We start from the raw sequence: 24,015 nt of genomic DNA, 5'->3' as shown, positions 1-24,015 counted from the left end.
TTCGAGGCTAAGTGAAAACTAGTCCCTGTATTTCAAAAACACGAAGTGCGCATTGATTTTAAATATCACTTTTAAATGCTAGGGGTTGTGAGAGGCACGCAAGCCACTGGGCAAACGGAACGTACGGTCAGCCCCGGACCGGAGAGTGTGCGGCTGCCAGACGGAGGCCCCAGCGGCTCTACAGACACGTGTGTGCGCGTGCGTGGATTTCCGTCCAGACACTTCACTTACACCTACTCCCTGGGCCCCCCCCCCGCGGCTCCCTCCCCGGAAGGTGGGCACGCAGAGCTCCTCCCACCTGACAAACCCGAGGGGCGGGTGAACGGGTTCCCGTGAGGGACGCCATCGGAGTTGCACCCGGTGCACAGCCGCCGACGGTGGGAGTGTGTGCCAGTGTGTGTCGTGCTCACTTTTATTATTTCTCTCCCTCCGTTTCCCGCAATAGCACGCTCGGGTCTGACCCCACGGCGGTCAGACCTCCTGCAGCAACACAACGGTGCTCCGGCCAACAGGGTCCCCTCTCAACCGCGAGGCATGAAGTACAACCGGAAAGAGATGCGCGGAAACCAAACTCGCCTGCCCGGTCCCGTGTTCGCTCCCGGTCCTCCTTCCCACGCGGGAAGAGCAGGGCGTTCGGCAGCCGTTGTGCACATTTAACGCGGGAGAAGCCTCCAGAAAAATGCTCCGTGGACGTACCTTTGGCCACAGCAAGCCAGCGACCCCCGATCACGCGACACCCCACCCGGCAATCCCCAAGGACCGGCATTCTGTCTGTGCAAAGCCTGTGGCTAGAACAACGCCAGGTGATGGTCAGGTGGTGCAAGCTGCTTTGCCCTGAGTGGCCTTACGGCCAAGGTCACGGCCGGCCGGACAGGCGGGGCGAGGGGGGCACCAGGGCCCGCAGCACTGGAGGAACCGGCAGGCCCAGGACCCCGGCCCCACTCCCCCGCTGGCTGCCCTTCCCTGCGGGGACCCGGGGGACCCTCGTTTGGCCCGTGGGGGTTTGCCGTCTTCAGGACGCCCTTCGATTGTTACCCAGTGACGGCCCCGCTCGTCCTCCATGCTGGCACCGAGCTGACGCAGAGTGGTGGGCCGGAGCAGCCGCAGGCCCGGCCCAGCGAGGGGGTCGGCCGGTGGAGGCAAGCTCCCGGACCGGCGGCCCGTCCCGCGTTTGTGGGTGGCTTTCGAGGCACCGGCCAGAGCAGGGAAGGCGGTGGCAGCCCTGGGAGCAGCCCCACCCCTCAGGCCCCCTGCGCCTTCTGGCCGGTCTGTCCCCTCCGCATTAACAGCCTGCCAGAGTCACCACCACCACCATCCAGCCTGAATCCCGCCACCAGCATTCAGGATTCTCACTGCCCAGTCCTCCCCGCCGCCGCCGGGCTCCCCCTCACAAGCCATGGCATGGCCGCCCTGAACTCGTTCTTCCCCCAGCCGCCTCCCCGCCCCGGGGCCCGGCCCTCGCTCGCTCTCCCTGGAGGGCCTCCCCGAGACCAGAGCTCCGTCCCAGGCTGTGTGGGCTGCTGGCGACGCAGTCCTCCCCTCCGAGTGACCAGCACGCTGCATGGGGTGGGGCTTGTGGCTGCGAGGCCAGAGGACAGGGGCCAGGTTCTACACCCACTGTGTCCCCTCACAGGAAGGTGAGAATGGGGGTGGTGGAAGGGGCTTTGGGTGCAGAGGCAGAGTCCGGGGGGAGGTTCGGGGAGTTCATTTGAGTGAAACCACTACGGCTCTATGCGGTGCACAGTTTTTGAGGGTGTGTCATGGAAAAGGAAGGACCCCAAAGCAATGAATGATGGCACGGCCCCGGTGACTGAGCATGTGCGTGTGTGGGGGGTGGTTTGGGGGGGCCCGGGAGTGGGGTGGGAGTTAGGGAGCTTGAGCTCATGTACAAATGGCTGGACTCCGGATCTCAGTTTCCCGGCCTGCCTGTGAGGGGGTCCCTGGGCCACTTGCACGGTCACTGGCAACTCCGGTTTCATCTTGGACAGCAGCCCTCCGGGCACTGTCTGCGCCAGCCCGTGTGCTTCCGCAGGGCCTGCGACACCGGCATTTCTGAGGCCGTGACCATCCCGTGTCCTCTGCCAGGGCTGCTGTAAATACACCGCCACTGACCGGGAGGCTTACGACAACAGGACTTGATCATCCAGGTCCTGGAGGCCGGGGGCCCAAGGTCAAGTGCTGGCCGGGCCGAGCTCCCTCCGGAGCCTCTTTGGAAGAACCCTTCTTCCTTCCCCTCCTCGCCCCAGCTCTGGCAGTGGCGGGCGGCCCCTGGCTCCCGAGGCTTCCGGAAGCATCAGTCTAGTCTCCGCCTCCGTCATCACCTGGTCTGCTTCTGCCAAGGGTCCCTGTCCCCAAACCTTTCTCTTCTTATGAGGTCACCGGTGGCTGGATGTGGGGCCCACCCTGAGCCAGAAGGACCTCACCGTAACCTGGTATCGTCTGCAGAGCCTGTGTCTAAACAAGGGGGCGTTCTGAGGTGCTGGTGGACAGCAGTTCTCAGGGAATGCCCCCCCCTCCGCCCCGTAACCCAGCACAGACACCGGTCTTGGCACCGCAGGGGCATCTGCTCTCCGGCTCTGCAGGCACCGGGTGCGTTTTATACCTCGGGACGGCCCCGCCCACAGCCATCTGCTCCTGCTTTCCCAAATGACAACGAAGGATCGCCCTCTGCGTGTCGCTGGCATTTTGGGGGTCTGTGTGGAACTCACAGCCTTTCAAACACTTGGTCCTCCCGACACTCACATGAAATCAACCAGATAGATTTCACCGCTCTCAATGAACAGGCAGCAAAGCCAAGGGCTCGGAGAGAGTGAGTCATTTGCCCAAAGTCACACAGCTCACACGCACGGCGGAACCCCCTCCCCCAGCTTTATGCCCACCGTCCCTCACATTGCCGCCACCAGGCCCCAAATCTCCACCTGCACACCTGGAGGCACCCGCCCAGGGATCCGGACTTCTGGGACCTGCTGCCGCTCTGCCACAGCCCCCCAGAGTGGGAACGGCCCTGCCCCCCAAGGCTCCCACGCTGGGCCCGACAGCGGACTGGAAGCCGGGATTATGGTCCCGAAGCAGCTTCTCTCGGAGCCGCAGGTGGGCTCCAGGCTGCTGGGCGCCAGGGGCCTCCGACGACCTCCACCTGGCCCGCCGCATTGGGAGTAAAACTCCACCAAGGCGAACATTTGGGAAACCCCTGCGCATAATGACAGTGCTACTCCTCGCGCCCCTCTTTTCAGGCGCAGTCAGGAGAACTGTGTGTCGGGCCAGAGCGACCAGGCGGGGGGCGCTCCGGCCGCAGGACCGCGGCCCACGCAGGCGGAGCGATCCCAGAAGCTAGCTGCCTGCACCACGGGCTGGTGTTTCCCGCCCCGACCAGGACGCCTGCCTCTTGCCTCGTGCTGACATTCGGCTCCCAGGTGGGTGACCTTTTCCCACCTCGGGGCAACCCTGCCTCCACTTCTTCGTCTTCTGCCGAACTTGACCACGGTGGACAGTCAGCCGGGGGGCGCAGGGTCTGACGCGGGGAGCGGCAGGCCTGGCCCCCGCGCTCCGCCCCCGCGCCACACCCGGCCCATCCCTGCCGGGACCCGCCCTTCTCTGGCCGCGGCGCAGCCCTGGTAGCTGTGCCCTGGAGCACATGCGTCATTAGCCAAAGTCTCTCATTCAGATGACCCATGGGCCTGGTATTTGCCGTGCGTGGGCGTGGGGCCTGAAAGGCTCTCGAGTGTTTTTCTCAGGAAGCTGCAGCCAAACTCGGAAGAAGCCAGGGAAGAGGACAGGGGAGCAGATCTGCGACATCACCACCCCCCAGTCGGCTCTGCAGGGCCAGAGGCAGGGGTGGGGGTGGGGCTGCCAGAGGGACAGCCAAGTCCTTGGTTTCGGGGGGAACTTAAGGGCTCCTGCGGCCCTGACTTTGGCCCCAGGAGACAAGCAGCGGCCAGGCCGGCACACAGAGGACCCGGGTGTGCCGCTGAAAGGCTCAGCTCCCCGGGGGGTGTCACGCTGCAGGGTCACGGGTGCCCTGCACGGGGACTCACAGAGGAGAAGGCTAAGGAAGGGGGGCCTCTGAGACCTCCCTTGTCACCCTGGGTCCCGGCCGGAGGTCGGGCTCCGGGACGAACACGGCGGAGAAGCACAAACACCAGGGCGGGACAGCAGGCGGGAAGAACCGACCGGGCGGGGAAAGCATGTCACGGTGCAGGGCCTGCCGCCGCGGACGGGGGGAGCTGGTCGTGTAATCCCACAGAAGGGGACTGCCCGGGCGCCTAGGGGACAGTGTGACGCTAGGCTGTGCCGCCCCTTCTGCTGGGTGGCCTCGGGCAAGCTACTTAACCTCTCCGGATCCTCAGCTCTGCCACCTGTGAAATGGGAGTCACAGCAGTCCTGGTATCTCCCAGTGCGGGCGGGCGCGTGGGGTGGAATCAGGAGGCAGCAAACACCAATTTAACGGTCACCGGAGACGGGACCAGCCAGCGAGGGGGGGCTGGCACTGGGGGGCGGGGAGGGGGAGAGATAGGGTTCTGCGTGGTGGTGGTGGAACGGGGCCTGAAGGAAGACCCGTCAGGAAAGCTTGCCTTCCGCTGAACCTGCAGTTCAGGTTCACGCCTGCCCTACCAGCGGGCGACCTCTGTCAGGCGTGAGTGTGACCGGCTGATGGGCTTTCTGAGCCCGCCAGGCCAAACGCTCCCCTCCCGCGGTGCCCGTGTGTCTGCGCAGATGCCACAGCAAACTACGAACGGCTCTCCCGGGCTGGGAAGGCGGTCACTGCGAGTGCGGCGGATGCCTGCTGCCCGGACGCACTCCCCGCCGCGAGGCTGCCAGGACGCCTGGGCCAGAGCTTCACATTTATTAGTCTTCCCGTTTATGGGCCCCAGGGCTGGTGACCTTCTGCAGCCGCTGTGGTCTCGTAAAGCCACGGCCCTAAACACGCCGCTTCCCCTCCACACCTGCGGCTAAACCTCAGGCCTGCGGCACGGCTCCCCAAAGGGCCGAGGGTGGCGGGGGGAACAGGAGGCACAAAAAGGCGACTCTCGATCATGTCTTGCCCGGGAGCAGGTGACCTATTTAGAAGCCCCGCCCGGCCATGGCAGCGTCCTCTCTGCCTCCGTGCCTGAGGGCCCGCCCTCTCACTCCAGGCCTCCTGCCATCGGCACCCCCAGGCTGGCTTCCGGACTGGCCGGTGCACCTGCCTGCGCTGGCCGCTGAGCCTCCGGGCTCCGTTTCTGACCCTCTCCTGCGTGTGGGTTTGGGCCCCTGAGTCACTTTCCCCTTTCGGGGCAGGTTCTGTGGGGTGTGGAACTTGTCCTGGTCACGCAAGGTGGTGGGGGGGGGCGCACTCACAGAGCTCGTCTGCCCCAGAGGCCGGACAGCGGAGGGACCTGGGTCTCAGCGTCTTTCGCTCGCTCGCACACCTTTGCAGGAGGAGACCCGTGCTCACAACGGAAACACCCGAGAGAGCCAGGGAGGTCAAGTCCAAGAAAGGGAGGAATGCGGCTTTTCAAGACCGACACAGCCGGGGAAGGCGCAAGCGTCACTCTTTGCAAATTCTGGAAACCCCGAAGGCTCTGGAACGGTGCGGGGAGTGTTTTCCTTTTCCGATGTGCGTGGTGCCAGGTCTAATTCTGACCACGGAAAACTCAGTGTTAAAATTAACGTGCCCTCCGATTCCAGGAGAAATCTGAATTTGGGGCGTTTTTTTTTTTTTCACAAAACATTCTTAATTTATAGTTCCCACTTTTCCACTGGAACACCCTGACCGCCAAGATTCATGCTTTTGCTCCTTGTCCATTTCCTTAACCAAACACCACTATTTTCGACGGCAGAGCTGTGTAATCATTTGTCTGGGGACTTCTGAGTAGGGTACGGCTCCTTCAGGCTGCACAGAATTTCCCTCCATGGAAACTGCCCCGCCTCTGCTCAGGTGCCGCGTCTGCAGGCGTCCTTCTGCACCTGCGCCCACAGGGCAGCGAGCGGACCGGAGGCCCGCAGGACGGGCGCAGGGGCGGTGCTTGAAATACAGAACTCGGTTTCCCACTAAGAAGTAGCATTTGTTTGCAACGATGCATCGGTTGAAAAATAGAGCTGTTTTTACTCAGAGGACAGAGAAACCATGCCGAGGGCGTTCTCCGGAGACGCTCCATACACCCGAGTCGGTCGAGGGCAGGGGCAGCATGTCGGTCCTCTCTGCGTCTCCTGCTCCGAGGCGAGGCGATGCAAGAACGTGGGATGGATGGCTCCCTGAACCAGTCGGGGCGCTTCCTGTCGCTGGCTGGTTCTTCACGATGTCTGCTCTCGGCACCACTGGACGCGGGGCTCCCCCTGCTCGGGGTGCAGGTGTGAGCGAGCTCAGACTCTCCCAGCAGAGGGATGGGCAGGCCTTTCTTCTCACGGGGAGGAGTGTGTACGCACCGAGACCCACGGTGCCTCCCGCGATTCTGCACTTCCCTTCTCCAGAGTTTGCGGTTCCCTTCCGGCCTTTCTTTTTCTTTTGGCATCACCCACCGGTCTGAGCACCTTGGTTGAGGAACCAAGTTTTAACCCTTCAAGTGCCAGCACCCCCAGAGCCTGAACTCACAGCGTTCTTCGGGCCGAGGCCACACCCGCTGGCCCCGTATTTCCTGGTTGATGCCCCCAAATTCTCCAGTCTCTACTCATCGGGCTAGGGTGACACGGGACAGGAGACCAAAGTCCCCCCACCCCAGGGCTGGCCCAGGCCCAACCTTGACTCTGCTTGTGCCTATAGCCCAGCGCCCCATAAACAGGCAGCCCCCCACCACTGGCCTGTGGCAGAGAGGCCCGAAGGATGGGCATGTTGAAGCGAAGGCAGCTGGGGGTCCTCAGGTCCCACTGACCAGCTTTTAATGCCCGCACAGTGGCTGCAGGAAGCGGCGAGGGCAGGTGGGCGCAGGCAGCTGAGCAGGAAGGAGAGGGAAGCTCAGGGCTGGGCTGGGCGTGGTCGGCGGGGCCTGGTGGCGGCCGATCCCCTGCGGTAGCGCCGTTTACCAGGTGGGTGCTGGCAAGCTGGGGACGCACCGCCTGTGGCTGTGGCACAGCAGTGGGGCGGGGGTCTCTCCGTCCCCGGCCTGGTCTCGGGGCCCCCATGCACCCCCCCAGGCAGTTGTCCATTCCTCAGTCCGCCATCTGGGTATCTTTCCACCATTTTCATCTCGTCAGCTCCCGGCTCCTACCCACGGGCGGTTCTCCCTGTCACTCGGACTAGAGCAGGTTCCACAGGCAACGGCGAGGCCCTCGCCATCCCTCTCCCGCAGGCGGGCTGCGCCTCCGCTCTGCCTTCTCTGCGGGACACTCGTCTCCACGCCTCCACCTGGACAGCTCCCTCGTCACCCTCCAGTGTCTCAGCTGAGATGACAACCTGTCCAGGAAGACCCCCAACCTCTCTATGCCTGTCCTGCGCCTGCCCCCTCGCCATGGGGCTGGCCACTCGGGGCAGCGGAGGTCTGCTTCGCTGTCAGCCCCTTCCCGGCCCTCGAGGCTGTGGCTTCTGTTGGCTGGGCTCTGGGGCTCCGAGGCCAGCCCAGTGCCCGACACACAGTAGGGGCACTGTGGCTATCTGATGATGAATGAATGAATGAACTCATGAGTGAATGAACGGATGCATGAAATGCCCTCAGGAAACAGCCTCTGGGGACAGGCCACAGCGGTAATAAAATAGCAACAGACACTCCACTTCCTGGTGGGAGAGGGTCCGAAGCCTGTGAGAGACTCTGCCGTGGGCCCAGGGGCCACGTGGGCCACCCTGTGATTGGTGCCCAGTGAGCGTCTGGAATGATTATTCCTGCGTGCTTATGAGTATTGATGAAGTTCCTGCTGTGTCTGAGGCACTCGCATGGCACAAGCTTCCTGGCAGGACCGGGGAATACAGATTCCTGGCCCCGGAGGAGAAGGTGGTGGAAAATTCGAAGTTCCCAACTTTCTGAATCAGCGAGACGTGTGCCAACTCCTGCCTGCTCTCGTCCCTCCTCCCTGAGCCCTTCTCACCTCGAAGGGAGAACAGCACGGAGGGGAGTGGCAGCTCTTCCTCAGAAGTCTTGTCGTGCACACGTCGCCTGACAGCCCTTCGAGGCGTCGATAAACAGCCCCGTCGTGCCCATTGCACAGATTCGCAGACTGAGGCCAGCACGCTCAGTGAGTCCTGCAAGCGCGCCCACTTCCCCTTCCAAACACCCGAGGGTCCATCACAGACAGATGCGTGTTTCTCTTCCCTTATTTAAATCAGAGGAACATCAACCGGCACCCAATGGCTTTCCTGTGCCCTGGGCCCATGGATTTGGCCAGAACGCAACAAAACAAAAACCAAAAACGCGCAAGGCTGTTCACTCGCAGTTTCTGCGGATGCTGAGCTACCACCTTAAGACGGCCTCTGGGGTGCAGCCAGGGCGTCCTGCCATGCGGTCCAAGGCCAGCTGCCTTGGCACCCCCATAAACTCCCCTGCCCCTGGGGGGGCGCCCACAGCTCCAGCAGGAAGAGCTCGGTGCTGCTGGGAGCCCGCCTGTGGGCCCAGTGACAGGAGCAGGGGACGCTCGGCCTCTCTGTGGAAACGCCGTGAGGACGGTTAGAGCAGGACCAGGAATTAAGGGCCTGTATGAATCATAAATATTTGCATGCCGCTAATGCTCGCACAAAAGAGTTGGAAGGGCTACGTTGGGAGAATTTCTTTTCCCATGAAAAGCAGTGCTTCGAATTACAGTGCATATTTAATTTCATCTCTGCCATTGCTAATCTGAAATCTCAGCGTCCGCTGCCCATAACCCTTTCGCAACCCGGCGGCTCTGCGGGGCCGAGGGGCAAGGGTAAGGGTTGGTGTTCCCTCCCAGAGACGGTCCCTGCAGACACACAGGAAAGTAGGTCCCGGGTGTTGTGGGTGGTGGGCTCAGAGAGCATCCATCGTTCCCTCTGCAAAACTAGGGCCACACGGCACGGAGACAGGTCTTACCAGGCAGAGGGACGGCGCCGCAAGTACGTCTCACCTCAGGCAATCCGTGCTGCCCTGCCCGTCCAGCACCCGGACAAAGGCGGAACTGAGCTCAGAGAGGTCATGCAACTTGCCCAGGGACACACAGCTCCAGGCCAGTGTTCTCAACCAGGGTGATCCTCGCACCCCCCAGGGGACACCTGGCAATGTCGATGGACATTTATGGTTGTCACTGCTGAAAGGGGGCACAACTGGCCATTGAGTAGAGCCCAGGGGTGCTGCTGACCAGCTGACCGTCCAGCACTGCATGGGATGGCCCCCCAAGAACAACAACGCTAGGATGGTCAGCCTTGGATGTTGATGAAAACCAAGGCAGGACACCCTGCTCTCAGGGGAGAATCCAATAAAGCGCGGGGGCTGACCGCGGGCTCCACGGCCTAGGGCACAGGGTCCTGGGGCAGGCACTCACATGACAGTATGTGTCACGAGTCCCCACTCTGTGTCAGGCACTCAGCCAGTTACTGATGAGACCATGTGGTTAGGAGCCGGATCTTCTGCGGTCTGAGAATTCTCCGGAGCCCACCTCTGAGGGGCTCTGGGACCACCCAGTGCACCGTGCTAGCCGTGGCTGCCCTGGCTCCTCCCCACCCACCCCCCCCCACCAGATGCCAAGCACATCCAGGTGAGACGCGGGTTCCTGCTGTCCGGGGCTCAGCCTTGGCCCACGAACTCCACCTGCATCGTTAACTCTCACTGGTCTCAAATGGTTGGACGCCTGCCGAATCTGGGAGTGCTCTATGGTGGCGTGGGGGCGGGGGAGGGGGCTTCCAGGAAGCACCAGAGTGGGGGGGTCTCCGCGCAGAGCACAAGTAAACACATGGACACCGCCGCAGGACACAGTTAGGGCCTCTGGCTGGCAGCAGCCCCCCCGAGGGGACCCGATTTCAGACGTTTTTCCCAAGCCACCTTTCCCTGGATCTTGTTTGGCAAAACAGGTGACGGCAGCGCTAACACTTGGGGGCGGGCGGGAGCCGGTTAGCGGGGAACCCCGCCCACCCGCCACTGCAGCGCAGTCTCCTTCCGCGTTTCCTCCGCCCTATCTCAGGAGTGCCCGCCGAGCCCTTTCTGGTGCCTGCTGGGGGTCTGTCCATGACATTCCGGGGCCTTGAGTTCAGCACTGCTTAGTTCGCGGGGGCACACCGTAATTCGAGTTCCTGCATCCGCGGATCTGGACCCCTTCTACCGAAGCTTTGCACAGGCGGAGGGCGGGGGGTGCGCACCCCCGGGGCAGCCGGCGGAGCAGTTGTACTGCTTCTGCGGGCCCCCGTGGAGCTGCACCCATGGGACGTTCCTGCAGGAGGGGCTCCCTGCGGTGCGCCCCCGCCCCCCCGCAGCGCCACATTGCCAACACCAGCATGGCGGAGGACTGTGCGACTCTGTGCACGGAACACAGGTGTGTTTTCACATGTTTAAGAAGACTTTCCTATTCAGGGATCACCTCTAATTGTATGTTTTTACTGTATGTGAAGTTTTAATAGAATTTTTTCCCGTAAGTGTTGTAGCGAGGCAGCAAGCGTTGGGCAGAGAGGTGAAGGGGACGTTTCTCAGCTTTTTACGTGGAGAGAGGCGCTTCTCCGGGTTTCTCCACCTCGGCCTGCAACTTTGGATCCGGTCAGACTTGGTGGGGGTGGCCTGTGCACGAGGTGGGGGGGAGGGGAAGGGGGGGCAGTTCCCCAGGCTTCCACCCACTAGATGCCGGGGACACCCCCCTGCACCCCAGTGGTGACAACCAAGCCTATCTGCAGACATTGCCCAGTGTCCCTCTGGGTGGTGGGTCAACATCTCCCTCGCTGGGAACCACTCAGTGAGACCACCACAAAACGGATAAGCAGTAGGCTGTGCACCTGAAACTAACAGAACATTCAGTGCCACGTGCAGCTGCACAACCAAAAACGATAAGCAGATGGATACACGAGACGCCGGCTCTGCCCTGAGGTTTCAGCGAGGATGACGAAGGTAGAGCATCTGGAAAGACCGGGCATTGTGGGTACCCCGGACACTCTATTTGAAGAGGCAGACAGAGCCCTCTGAGTTTGGACCATCCTTCGTTAATTATCACAGACAGACAGACAGACACTGATGGCACTCCACGCAATGGTTTCAAACAGAATGAAGGGAAAGCATCTGTAAAAACCTCCAAGCCAAGGCCTCGGGCCAACGGGAACTTTCCGAGGCATGCGGCCCCGCCCCCGTGCCCTTTGCACAGGAATCCGATGAGGGCTCCGATGGCAAACTGCCTGTCCCTGCGCCCTGCTCTGTCTGAGCCGGGCAAGGCTTCCCTGTTTGCACACGGGCACTCAGCGAGGGCCACCCACCACCCGGGAGGCGAGGGTGCGGGCCCGCCTCCCGGGAACCAGGCGCAGGCGTTTCCTGGGATCCGGAGGCTGGGGCAGGTAACAGGCCTCTTCCATCTGTGCCCCCCCCGCCGCATTCCTAACAACAGTCTTAATCTCAGGGTAAAAGCAGGAATTAATCTAAGTTGCAAAATAAACAGGAAATTTACTAATGTCTTCTTGGAGAAAAATGCAGCTTAAGTGACTCCTACATGAAGGCTTCCTCACCGAGGAAGTTGGCGCTCACGCACTGGACGCCCACAGCAGAGGGACCCCCGAGGCCCCCCAAAGGAGGTTGAGGGGAGCGCTTCATGATGTGTGGGACCACCTCAAGCCCTCGTTGAGAAAGTTCAGTGACAGGAAATGGAAGTCCTAAGTGGGGTGCACTGCCCGCCCGATGAGGGGCTCAGAGAAACTGGACCCCATGCTGGTGGGACCCCACCCTCAGTACCCAGGGAACCCACCATCACTCAGGCCTGGGCGCAGGCCGAGGCGCGTCTCTGCTGAGTGCCGGGCTCACCTCCGAGCCCACGAGGGAGGGCAGGCGCCGCCCCACCTCCATTCACATGTCTGCATGGACGCAGAAGCCTTCCGCAGTCATGTTCTCCCCCCTCCACCCCACGAGGGAGCCGATGAAACTGGCATGTTCGAAAGTATTCACAGGCAGCTCATTAAACCCACACTGCTCACTAGTTTCTGTTAATTGCTTTATCTGGGCTTCAGGCGAGAAGCTGTTATTAGCATGGGTTTGGCCCTCCAAGACAATCTGACCCGAGAAGTCATCCCAGCGGGAGCGCGTGCCCGCGCGCCCCTCGGGCTGCGACTCGGACACGCCCTTCCAACACGCACCGCCCCTCCGCCCCTGCGCGCGGGCAGCCCACGGCCGTGCCCAAGCGTCCCCTCGCTGCACTGAACTTGCTTTATGATCACCAGCGGGAGAGAAAACAGCCGTGAGACAAGACGCCATCTCTCTTTTCCACAAGCCATTTTTCCTTTAAAAATATAAAAACAAGGGACACAGGAGACGTCTTCCGTGAGCCAGCGTCGTCTCCGCCCTCGCCCGCCCCTCGCCAGCCGGCGCAGAAAGAAAACACGGCGCTGATTTATTAGAACCAGAGCAGCCCCGCGGCCCTTGGCCGGATCTCTGTTTACGTCTCTGATGCTCGCGGCTGAAACAGGAAGCTCTAAAATCACTCAACCATTCTTTCTCTCGCGGGCGCTTTCTGACGGATGGTCTCTGTCCCCGGCGCAGGCGAGCCGGCTGGCGAGGAAGGGGTGGCCGGTGGGTGGGGAGAGATCTAGCTTCTGTCCGTCAAACTCTAAAGCATTGTTCACACAAATAACCTCAACTTTAAAAAGCTGTCTCGCGTGCCCCGTGATGCCTGACACTTCATAAAATCAGCAAGGAAACCATGAAGGCATCGAGTGTGAAACTTGGCCCAGGCGGTTCTCAAGGACACTTTTCTCCCAGGTCCCCGCCAGGGCGTGAAGGGGACAGGGACCGCTCCCTGGGGTGGCTGGGGGCGGGGAGCAACTTGCTTTGGGAGAGTGTTGTCACTCTTTCAAAGGGAAACGTAAGGCAGAGGGGAAACCTGATCTCTCCAGATGAATCCTCTGTCAGACGGTGGGCACCGGCTTTCGACCTGCCGTCGAAAACAAACTGATTTGCTAAGGCTGCCTGAGGCTCGGTGTATCAGAGGCTGGGTCTTTTCCCATCTGTATTTGCCCACTCTGAAGTCTGAAAACAGATGGCAGCATATACAGTTTATTTTATTTTTTTATCTTCACCCGAGGATATGTCTTTTACTCATTTTAGACAGAGAGGAAGGGAGGGGGGAGAAAGGGGAGAAGAGAAAGAGAAAGAGAAAGAGAGACAGAGAGAGCGTGCATGGATGTGAGAGAGAAACATTGATCAGTTGCCCACTGTATGCAGCCTGACCTGAGATTGAACCCATGACTTTGGTATATACCCTGACTGGGGATTGAACCCTCAACCTTTTGGTGTAAGGGATGATGCTCCACCCAACTAAGTCACCCATCTAGGGTATATACATATTATTTTAAAGTGTAACCCTGGTTGTCATGGCTCACTGGATTGAGTGCTGGCCTGCCAACCAAAGGGTGGCTGGTTCGAATCCCAGTCAGGGCATATGCTTGGGTTGCAGGCCAGGTCCCCAGTAGGGGGCATGCAAGAGGCAACCACACACTGATGTTTCTCTCCCTCTCTTTTTCCTTCCCTCCTCCTCTGTCTAATAAATAAATAAAATCTTAAACAAGTATAGATCAATCACAACCAAAAAAAGTGGGGGGGGGGCGGTGTAGGAGAGTTCATTTTACTACAGCTCATGCCTGTTCCTTGTCTTCTCTGCAGGAGACCTCCTGGCCAGCCTGCCCGCTTCAGTGCCCCAGTCTGGGGCTGCCCTGGGACTCTCTCCTTCCCGCCCTGCGTGCGTCTGTGTGGCACAGAGAGTGACTTAGATCCCAGGATAACACCGTGAGTCATCCGGGCCTTTCTCCGTAACAGCCACTCCACAAAGACAGGTCTCTGTTCGTCGGGAAGACCTTTTCTAAACGCACTTCTCTCCACCTCAGCCACCGCCTCTCGCTCGTCTGAAAGGCGGCCTCTGCCTGCAGCTCCCCAGACAAGGCCCAGTAACAACAGTGAGCATGCCCCAGGTAGGGAACGCTCCACAGACGCGCAGCGGCCCAGATTGGGATGGGTAAATATTATGTCTGGGAAAGACGGCCGCGGCACGAACACAGGGACGGAAGAAAAGCGTTGGGGAACGGCACTCTTTTAAAGTGGGCAAGCTGCAAGTTCCCAGGGCGGGCAACGCAAGCACAGATCCGCCCAGAACGGCAGCCCCGGGCTGCAGACAGAGCCCACGGGGCCTCAGGTGGCAGCCAGCAGCCAGGGGCCCGGGGCGTCACCGAGACGGGAGTGCCCGCCCAGTGACGGAAGGGCTGCACGCATGCGCACTTGCCAGCCTTGTAAAGGTCTGAACCAGCGCTTGACTGGGGCTTGCTCTCCTAAATATACAAACCGGTCCTGGCCACAGTCAAAACAGGTGTAACGGAGACAGCACAGGGCACAAGGAGACTATCTACCTCCCTGGTTCGTTTACCTGCACCTTTTCCAGCTAGCTACCCTGTGCGGTGTGGAACTAGGCTGGCCCTCCACGGTCAAGGTGAAGTTCCAAATTCACTGATGCTTGCCCTGGGGGCCCATGGATCCCCGGAAGGTCCATGAATAAGCTTCAGGGGCCCTGGAACTGAACTTGTACGTGACACTGTTGTAAGTGCCCTTGGACATTTTTTTTTTCACCTAGGGAGAAGGCTTCCAAAGGATTTCAAAATGATCTGTGATGTTCCCCAAAGATTAAAAGTCATATTCTCAGAGAACTTGGAAGGATTTGCGGTGGATTCTCTTCCCTCATTTACGGCGTGGTTGATGATATAGTCTGGTGGATTTCCTCTTTGGTTCTAAAATGAATTAACTAAAGCCGCGCGCCCTGGTTGATCAATTCCTCTCCGACTGATTAAGGACGCGGACAGGGCCGGAAGCGCTCAGAGATTTCGTTGCTAAAATTTCTTAGACATCTCTCAGCTGCAGCCAGGGCACACTTTTTTCATAACTGAAAATATCCGTAGCACCTGCCTTAAGTGCCGATGTAAACTGCTAATTAACTTCGCCAAGGAGAATTCCTTTTCTTCACGAACCTCCATTTTCTGGAGGGAGGGCGAGCCCCAGGACATGCGGTTAAGCGTGTGTGGTTCTGAACAGCCACACGTGTGCTAAGCACAGCCTCTCATCGCCTGGCAGCGGCTCTCTCTCCTTCCTTGGCAAAGGGACGGGGACGGTCACTTCGTGTGGCGACAGCAAATCAAAATGAGAAGATGCCGAGGGTCAGACGTACCCTGAACAAGACTGCAAATTGACAGGAGAGAAAGGCGGGGACGGAGGGGCGGGGAGGGGGTTCAGGCTGCAGGAGCCCTCACCCATGCGTTTTAGGGGACAGTGTTGTCAGCAAGGCCGCAAAAGCCGGACGGGCAGGTTTTCCCAGTTGCAGGCTGAACTTGAGGTTAGGAGCCGGGATCTGGACATCAGCCAGTCCCAGACAAAATCAGTTTTGCAGAACAGAGAAAAAGAACCCTTCCACGTTCTACCTCGGGCAATTTCTCCGAGCTTGACAATCCCCACGGACTAGCAGCTGGTAAAAGAAAAGGAGTTCCCTTTTCTCCCCTGCACTGGGAACGGAGCTCTCGGCCCCCTGGAGAACCCGCCGGGCGGGCCTCGGGACGGAGCATGAAACTCCACGGCCCCCCATGGAGGAGCCAGCAGCCAGGGCCTCTCGGCCGCTGCGTGCCGTGTTGGTGCCAGTACCTGCTCACAGGCACACACTCAACATCAGAAACGGAGACAGAAAATCCTCTTAATATCACTTAAAAAAAAACCCATAATGAAGCTTTTAAAGGAAGAGATTCTGTGTGGGAGAATGGGGGCTAATTGTCAAAATTAGTGAGAAGCATCGGCAGTCTTCACAGTGGGAAGGAAATCACACACACACACACACACACACACACACACACACACGATCTGGCAGCCTGGGATGCGGACACTCACCCTTGAGAGAGTGAAATCAGGCTGTGTTTTACGACTATGGGGAGAAATGATGAGACAAACAGTCCTTTGCACAGCTCATTGTGCCTTGTCGTACTGACCCCGAAAATAAAAAGTAAAAAAAATCACTCAAGACCAACACCACACGCGGCACCCCCAACTGGGCCAGACGCCCGGTCAGGGTCCCTGCGGCCCGGAAGCCCTGTGATCACCCGTGGGGGTCAGAGACTCTCCCAAACAGGTGCTGTCTGTTTGCGACATTTCAATTCCTTTTCTCATTCCAGGTTATCAGAAGACAGCCCGGCCTTGTTGTAGCTATTTTACTCTTCGGGCTTTATGCAAACTCAAGGGCATACTGGCACGAATCAGGCAGCCCAATGCAAACAACCCACACCTTGGGGAAACAGTTCACTGTTACCCAAGTAAACACGCACGCCCATTAGTCACCCACTCAAAACAGAAATGGCCAATGCGGCGAGAGACCAGCCCCCAACGCCAGAAAAGGAAGCACACCACTTTCCAAACCTCATTCTTTATTATCCCCGACTCACTGTGCGTTGCCAGAAAGCCACAACTGAACTTCTTGGGGAAAAAAATGTCACTGGCGTCAGCCACTGAATAAGTTTCCAAAACTTTCAGAACCTAAACCTGACACACAGACCCACACGGAGGCATATGATGGTGATACCGCTTTCTCCGGAAAGGCCGCCAAGTGACACTCGGCTGTCAGTTCGTGAGAGTGGAAAGCCACAGAAACTGAACCCAGATTCTTAGCCAGGCCGGTAGGCACGGACCGGGGGGGGTGGGGCCTCGGTTTTTATTGGCTTCTCACCCACTCTGCCAGCTGCTCATCCGAAGCCTTCATTGAAGATGTTTTCTAAACTCCCATCCCTGAATCATAATGTGAATGCCATTTACTGAAAGGCGTGGACTTGTAACATAACAAGCGAACCCATTTAATGACTTACACTTTCATACCTTATAGCATCCCTCGCGCTTTCAATGAGTGGATATAATTTTCTTTACGTTACCCTGTTATTAAGGCAGTGAGTCCTAGGAGCATATATTTTCAATCATTTTCGTGTTCTCTACGTTTTCCCCACCGATGATTCTATTTTGAGAATGCTCCAGACAGCCAGGGGAGCAAAAAACAACAGCCCCCCAAAATCAACACGCCTTTCCCCTGGTCCCCTCTTCAACTAATCAAACGCCCCACGAACGTGGGTTCCCCAATATTTTTGAATGCCGCTATGAAGAGTAATGATGACTCTCTTGTTTTAATGTCGACTGGTGGTAGTTTTATTTTTTTCCATACAAGAGTCATCTACTAGTTATCATGCCTTTTTACTTTACTCAAAAGAAACTTTTATTTTCTGCTTTTTGTAGTGCACGAATGAAATTTTCCAGACAAACCACCCTACCTCTTTCAGTGAAACCCCCAGTACTTGCTGGTATCCATACAGCACGGTGTAGGTCCTTGCAACACAGGCCCCTTTCTGCTCTGCATATTTGATAACGGGCAGAAGGTACCGTATTTTGCCGTGTATAGTGCACACCCAGGTTTTGGCCCAAACTTTCAGGAAAAAAAATCCTCCATTTTAATGTTTTTAATTCAGCTTTTTATTTATTTATATGTATATACTTGGTCTTTTTTTAATATCCTAAGGGAATTTTAGCATTTATTTTTAAACATATGATGGTACAAGAAATTTTATGTAGCCAATAATTACAAAACACAAGAACAGATGCAAGGCATTTCATGTACGACCCACGTATAAAGCACACCCTTATGTTTCCCTCAAAAATTTGGGGGAAAAGTATGCATTACACACAGCAAAACACAGTGATAACACTGCACGGTCCTGGCCCTGCCCTGATGCAAACAGTCCCCCCGGATAATCCAGTCTTTAATGTTGCTTGTGCCTGAAATGGTAACTGGGTTCCACTCTTCCCCCCAAGTAAAGTAAAGTAACCCCGATTCCATTTAGTAGGAAGGTCACACCGCTGCCAGAGTTACCCAACCGGAACGGTACAACCTCCATTTCTTGATCTTTTTTACCACCAAGTGGTAAGCTTACTTGAAAGAGCATTTTAATAACCTTATACTATAGAGTCCTTAAAATGACTGGAGGTGGCCCTGTGAAACCGTCACTTGCACAGACAGGACACGGGTCCCAGGTTAAAGGCTCCCAGTAGGCCGACAGCTGCTAACTGTCAGAGGGCGAGCCCCAGGCGTGCAAGCTGACTTTCCACGAGGGTCAGCTTCCTAGTCTCACACTCCAGCAAGGAGCTGAGGGGTTTCCTTGAAATTCACAGTTTACGTTTTACACGTTGCAAATCAGGAAGCAACCATGAAAAGCCAGATTCTATTAAAAACATTTCGATTTTAAGTAAATAGTTTTTAAAAGGTTGATGATGTAGCCATTACAACAAGCAGACTGTGCTTCTAGGAAACCCATCACAGAAACTTCTGGAGGTTTTGAAATTCGGGCTGGTTGCCACAGGGACACTGTGTGTTTCAAGTTCAGTGTGGACTGGTACGTACCTCTTCCACTCCGACCGACAAACCTGAGGTCGTTGAATCGCGCCACTTGGTTCTTCATGGCCGCGGTGGCGTTTCTCAGTTCCGCTGAGTAGTTCTCATCATTGCCGGCCATCACGGTGACCAGAGTACCGTCTGGAACGTCGCCCAGAGCCACCACCTACACACCAGCCAAGGGACAAATGCAAACATTAGGAAAGTCACACACAACCTTTGCTGTCCCTAATGGAATAATCGTTCTAGAACTGAATGTGTCTTGCATGACCCACGCTAATTTGCAAAGGAATAGTAGTCCTCAAGTCAGCAAAACAGAAATGCTGTTGTTAATGGGGAGATTCACTTGTGATTCCATTCTGCAGAGCTAACTATAAATTTTCAAACCATCAAACATTCGCCTAAGAAAGCCACGTAAGGTTGCATAGCGCAGATGGGGCCAGGCTCGCTGCAGCGAGGACCTGGCAACGCCGTGCTTCCTCACACACACCCGTCTCTTCTCAGCTCTTCGACTGTGAAAGGCACAGCGTTGCTGCAAGCTTACAACCCATTTCCCCTGGTCCCGACCTCCCACGACAGGCCTGAAAGGGCCGACTTGACTTTCAGACGCTTCAACTTATTTCCGCTAAAATTGCATGGGATTGTGACAACCGACTGCTGAGGATTCTCGAGTGACTGGCACTGTCCCTTTGCAGTCCACCTTCGAAACTCCTCCTCACGCCTGCTGTCTCGATTTCCACCAGCAGTGAACCCTGGCACACCAGCGAAAAAAAAAAAAAACAAACAGAAAAAACCAGAAGTGTGTCCTGTGCTCCTTACGCATTACGAAACTGACAGGCCTCGGAGGAAGAGAGGGCTCACTGTGCTGGGCCCCTGTGAATGCAGGAGGGGGTGAGGCCGGGCTGGGGGGCCTGGGGGTCCCACAGATGTGGTGTTCACTACGTCCCAACAGATGCCTGAGGTTGCCTCCAACCCCGAGGGTCTGGAAAGGGAACTCCAGTAATGCCACTGAACCGAAGTGGGTCTCCTACCAAGGCTATTGAAGAAAACTGGTAGATACGTATTTTTGATGCTCACATAATACTAAAGGCAAGTCATTTCAAAGTAAAATGCCCCCAAGAGGGTGACACAAAGGTGCTTGGTGGAGGAGTATCCATGTCTTGGTCATCATTTGATCCTTCTAGAAACAACTGTCTTGGTCTAGAGATTTATCATGAGCTACGTTCCCATTGCTTCTATTTTTTTTTTTCAAGTGATCACAGAATCTCAAATCAAAATGCCCCCAGTTTTACTGGTTCTTGTCATTTCTGGTTTTTGCTCATGGCACCTTCTCATTAGCCGTGAAATCTGTGCTGCTCATTCCAGTGATATCATACATACAGATTTTGGTTTTGGTTTTGAGTGAGGATAGCAAACCATTCTACAGCGATTCTACCCCTTTTCCTGCTTCCCACCCCCCAGTGTTCACCTCACACGTGCCGCCTAAGTGTCTGGCTAGTGCCTGCAGTTTCAGCCCCTCCGTTCTGTCCGTAAATAAGGCTGCTGCAGGCTCACTCGCACGGAAGCAAAGCCGTGCTTCTCCACATCCCCTCTTCGGGGCCTGCTTAGTCCCCAGGCCTGCCAGAGGGCCGACCACCTGCCGTTCTGACTCATCACCATGCTTCTGCTCTGGGTTTCCTCGCAGTATGGCAGCAAGGAGCCAGCCTGCTCCGAGCGAGGGGCGGGCCGGCACCGGGAGCGTGGGCTCGCGGGCAGTAGCTGGGCACTTCCTCACCTGTTTACCCAGTTTGCACCGTCCAACACGGTCTGGTCTCCCATCTTTCTTTCTAGTCCTTTCCATCCGACTGTTGGACATGTTTTTTTTTAAATAAAGGAGATTGAAAAACACAGCTATTTATTCCTCAAGCACCCTCTAATTAGGTATTTAGTTCCCATTATAAGGGTGTTGTTGCTGTTTAATTAAGAGCAGTAAAAAGACAATTCCCTTTTGTTTCCCAAACACCCCTGAAGTAAAGCGCCCTGATCGGTTATGCAGTTGCTGCTGCCGTTTCTCCTGTTCCCACAAAATGTGCTTGCTTCACTGTGCTCTTCAAAAATTCAGACTCTTAAAAATTTTTCCACTTTTTTTTTTTTCACCATTTTCGGTTCCCTCTGCAAAATTAGCTCACAGTGTCGAAATGCCCCCCCTTGAACACATATTTTTTACTTCCTCATCCCCGTCTTCCTGTGCTGGCTTCTCGGTCTGAACTCGGCCCCCTGGAAGGCTCAGCCACACGGGTTTCAGACCCAACCACTCCTGGGAAGAGGTTCGAGCAAATAACTCGTGTTTTATAGCCACCCCAGCGCACCGCAGCCGCCTTCCTCCTGCTGGCTCCTCCTCTCCCGGTGCTCCCCGCCCGCCCGCCCGCCCGCCCGGCCGGCCGGCCTGGCTCATCCTCCCCAAACCACCCCCCGCCGCGGTGGTGCGAGCTCGCGGCAGCTTCACCGAGTGGAAACAGACGTAGGGCACAGGGATCATGGCGGCCAAGTGGGAAAAGATTGTTGAGCCTGGAATTTGAGACTTAAAAATTCAGGAGTTTAACTCCTACCTCTCTGCTTATATATAAAAAAAAATGCAGCAGGAATCAAAGATATTTGGGTGCTCAGAAAGCATGGACTTAACTTGTTATTGACCTTGGAGGGATTTTTTATTTTTCACGTGGAAAAGAAGAATATTCAATCCAGGAAAATGACATTAATTTAGATAATGTATATCATCTAATAATTAACAAGCACATTTAGACTAGGTAAATTTTTTTTTAATTTAAAACTAACATGCCTGCTAATTTGAAAGATATTTTTTTATCATTGACAAACAATCCCAAGAGAACTTAAAAATCTGACTTTAAACAGAAAGGAAAAAAAAAAGCCACTGGGATGAAAAGCTATAAACAAAAGGTGAAGGCACACAAACATTTTCATTTCAGAACAGGCCAAACAGGCAAGAAGGGACTTGCAGGCCAAAGGGTATCGCACGTTCTGTTTTCCTTCTCTGTGTCTCGAGGAGCAGGAAGTTGGGCACAAGACCAGCCCTCCTATGCGGGACCTACCCACACTGCTCTGGGCTAGCCTGCTCACAGTTCATGCTGACATTTAGACCGACTCTAATTAGGCTGAAATTACAGTTACAATTCATTTATTCCAAATCCCTTAATTTTCCAGCGTTTCAAGGAAAGCTATGAAGTGGAACTTCGAACTCAGCCGAGATGACGTTTCCGGCAAAGCTCAGGACCCCGAGCTCGCCGACAGAAACATGACTTGTTTCTTTCTGATGAAAAAAAAACATTGCTGTCAGCACCCGAGGCCCCCGAACTTGCTGAAGGCATGTTTATTTTGTGCCTTCGGGTTCTGGTGTGCCCGCGCATACACAGGCAGGAAGAATACCCTGTTACGAAACACCCAAGTCACCCAAGCAGCTTTTTAAGGCCGCTTCTGTAAATAATGGGCAACATGTAGCAAATGTAAGGTTTCCTCCATAGTCCAATATACCTCTCTCCTACCCTAAAAAGTGCAGGTGTTCCATGGGAGGAGGGGGCACATCTGGGGGTCCAGGATAAGCAATGAGAATGATTTTAATCTATTTTAAGGAAAATTCATAATTTTAATCTCCCTTTAGTTCCAAAGATTAAAAGCTGAGGATTCACACGTAGAATTCCGGATGGCTCGGAAAGAATGGCTGAAATGCTCTTTCCATCAACATCACCAGACTTGGCCACCGTTTCCCATGTTTCCTTCTGATTCCTGAATAATAATAATAATTCTCAACCGATTCACTTCTTCAAGAGATTGTCTGAGGCTCCATTAAAACTCCAAATTGTAAAGCAGCCGTTTCTGTGGGAATGGCTTGGGAGGGGGCTGGGTGGCTGCGGAGCCAGGGCCGTGCGGAGTGGCCGGGACGCAGCCCCCTCTGAAGCCCAGCCTGCGTGCACCCCTGCCCTGGGCGCGGGGTGCCTCCCGGGACACGTCCATCTGCTCTCCCGGTTGGGAGAGGAGCAGGCTCCTCGAGGCAGAGGCCGCTCGTGGTGGGGCCCGAGGTGATGGCAGAGGGTCCTCAAGCGGTCTGACTTCTCTGCGGCCCTTCCCTGTCCCCCAAATGGGCTCAAGACCCACCACCTTTTTTCCAGAGCTCCCCACCTGGGTCTGTTAGCAGCCTACAAAACCGTCACTCCGGGAAAACAAAGGAGTTTTTTTTAAAAAGGGCACACACGTAGTCGAAAGTCATTTTTAAAAGGAAGCCTCTACTGTTATTAAGATTTCTGCTAAAACAACAACAGCAGCTCCCTAATGACTCATAAAAGCAATTTATATGATTTTTCCCCCCATTCTTTCAGAAGAAAAGAAATACTTTCATGTGGTGGCTTGAGAAACTACATCTCTCTAACTCCTGAGGAGTCTTTATTTGGCACTTAGAGATTTGGGCGTGGGCTCCCTGGCACGGGAGGGCCCATCAGAAGCCATCTGATTGACCCCAAAGGAAGCCACAGAACCCTTAGTGGGCCAGGGGCCCTCGGGTTTAACCGAGCCTTTGGCTGATGACTGGCCTGTCTCCTCCCATCTACCTGAAAGTGACCCCGGGGACCCAGTGCTGTCAGGCCCCCTCTCCCAAGGGGACTCGGTGCTTCTGGAGGGCCCAGTCTGCTGCAAAGGGGTTAGAATGATATCACATTGAAATGGGCTCCAAAGCGGATCTAAATGGAGGAAGGGCGGGGGGGGCGCTGAGGGGCGTCCAGGGACTGGTTCACCCCATCTTCACGTCCACACCCCTCAAAACCTCATGCTCTCAGAAAACAGAGGAACAGCAGGCAGTTCTAGAGCCACAGCTAACTGTACATTTTGTTTTGTTTTAGCAATCATAACCGAAGTTTGGAAGGCGTATCAGGCTTAAAAAAATAAGGAACCCTGACGGTACTTTTAAAAAGAGTAAACATTACTCCTTGCAAGTAGATCAAGGTCCCACCAAGGCCTGCAACCATAAAAAAATCTTCTATTAAACTGATCTCCCCTTAAAAGGGACACTTATTTAATCAGATTAAGGAAAAAAAAAAACACCACACAACAAGAGTAGCCGGTCTTTACAGCTTTTTTCCACCTGCCTGCCTTACCCTTTAAATGAACAGGAAGCGATGGTGCCTATTGTACTGAAAAGCTTGCCCTTCTTAACCGCCCCCCACCCCCACCCCCCACCTCAAGACAGAAGAGCGGAGTCCCCACGGCCGAAATTAAATTCCTGCCGCTCGCTGCCAGAGTGGTGCCGTGGTTGTTTAAAAACTCCCGGCTTGTTTATATATCCCCGTTGAAGGCCAAGGTTTTTAAAAGCAGCTGAAAGCGAGGGCAACCATCAGGGGTTCGGGCGGCTCGGCTGGAAGTTGCCTGGCGCGCGCCGCCGCCCGGGCCCTCGGACGCAGACCTGGGGGATGAGACCCCGGCTCCCGACCCGCAGCCCGGCCACCCCTCGCTGCCCGGGGCTGCGCCGCATCTCGGTGAGCCGGCGATAAC

At 56.2% G+C, this 24,015-nt stretch overlaps 1 protein-coding gene across 5 annotated transcripts in view; it reads right to left on the bottom strand.

Annotated features, from left to right (window-relative positions):
- RUNX1 (RUNX family transcription factor 1) overlaps nucleotides 1-24,015 on the bottom strand; it is a 207,809-nt gene that overhangs the window by 61,307 nt on the left and 122,487 nt on the right. For all 5 annotated transcript variants that reach the window (XM_045852458.1, XM_045852463.1, XM_045852461.1 and 2 more), the window contains one exon: nucleotides 18,490-18,646. In XM_045852458.1, coding sequence (XP_045708414.1) covers nucleotides 18,490-18,646 — 157 coding nt within the window. The remainder of the gene's footprint in view (nucleotides 1-18,489; nucleotides 18,647-24,015) is intronic.

The sequence above is a fragment of the Phyllostomus hastatus genome, unplaced genomic scaffold, assembly GCF_019186645.2.
Source record: "Phyllostomus hastatus isolate PE091 unplaced genomic scaffold, TTU_PhHast_1.1 phas_contig_948, whole genome shotgun sequence".
NCBI classification, from domain to species: Eukaryota; Metazoa; Chordata; class Mammalia; order Chiroptera; family Phyllostomidae; genus Phyllostomus; species Phyllostomus hastatus.
This window is presented reverse-complemented; position numbering and strand designations above follow the sequence as displayed.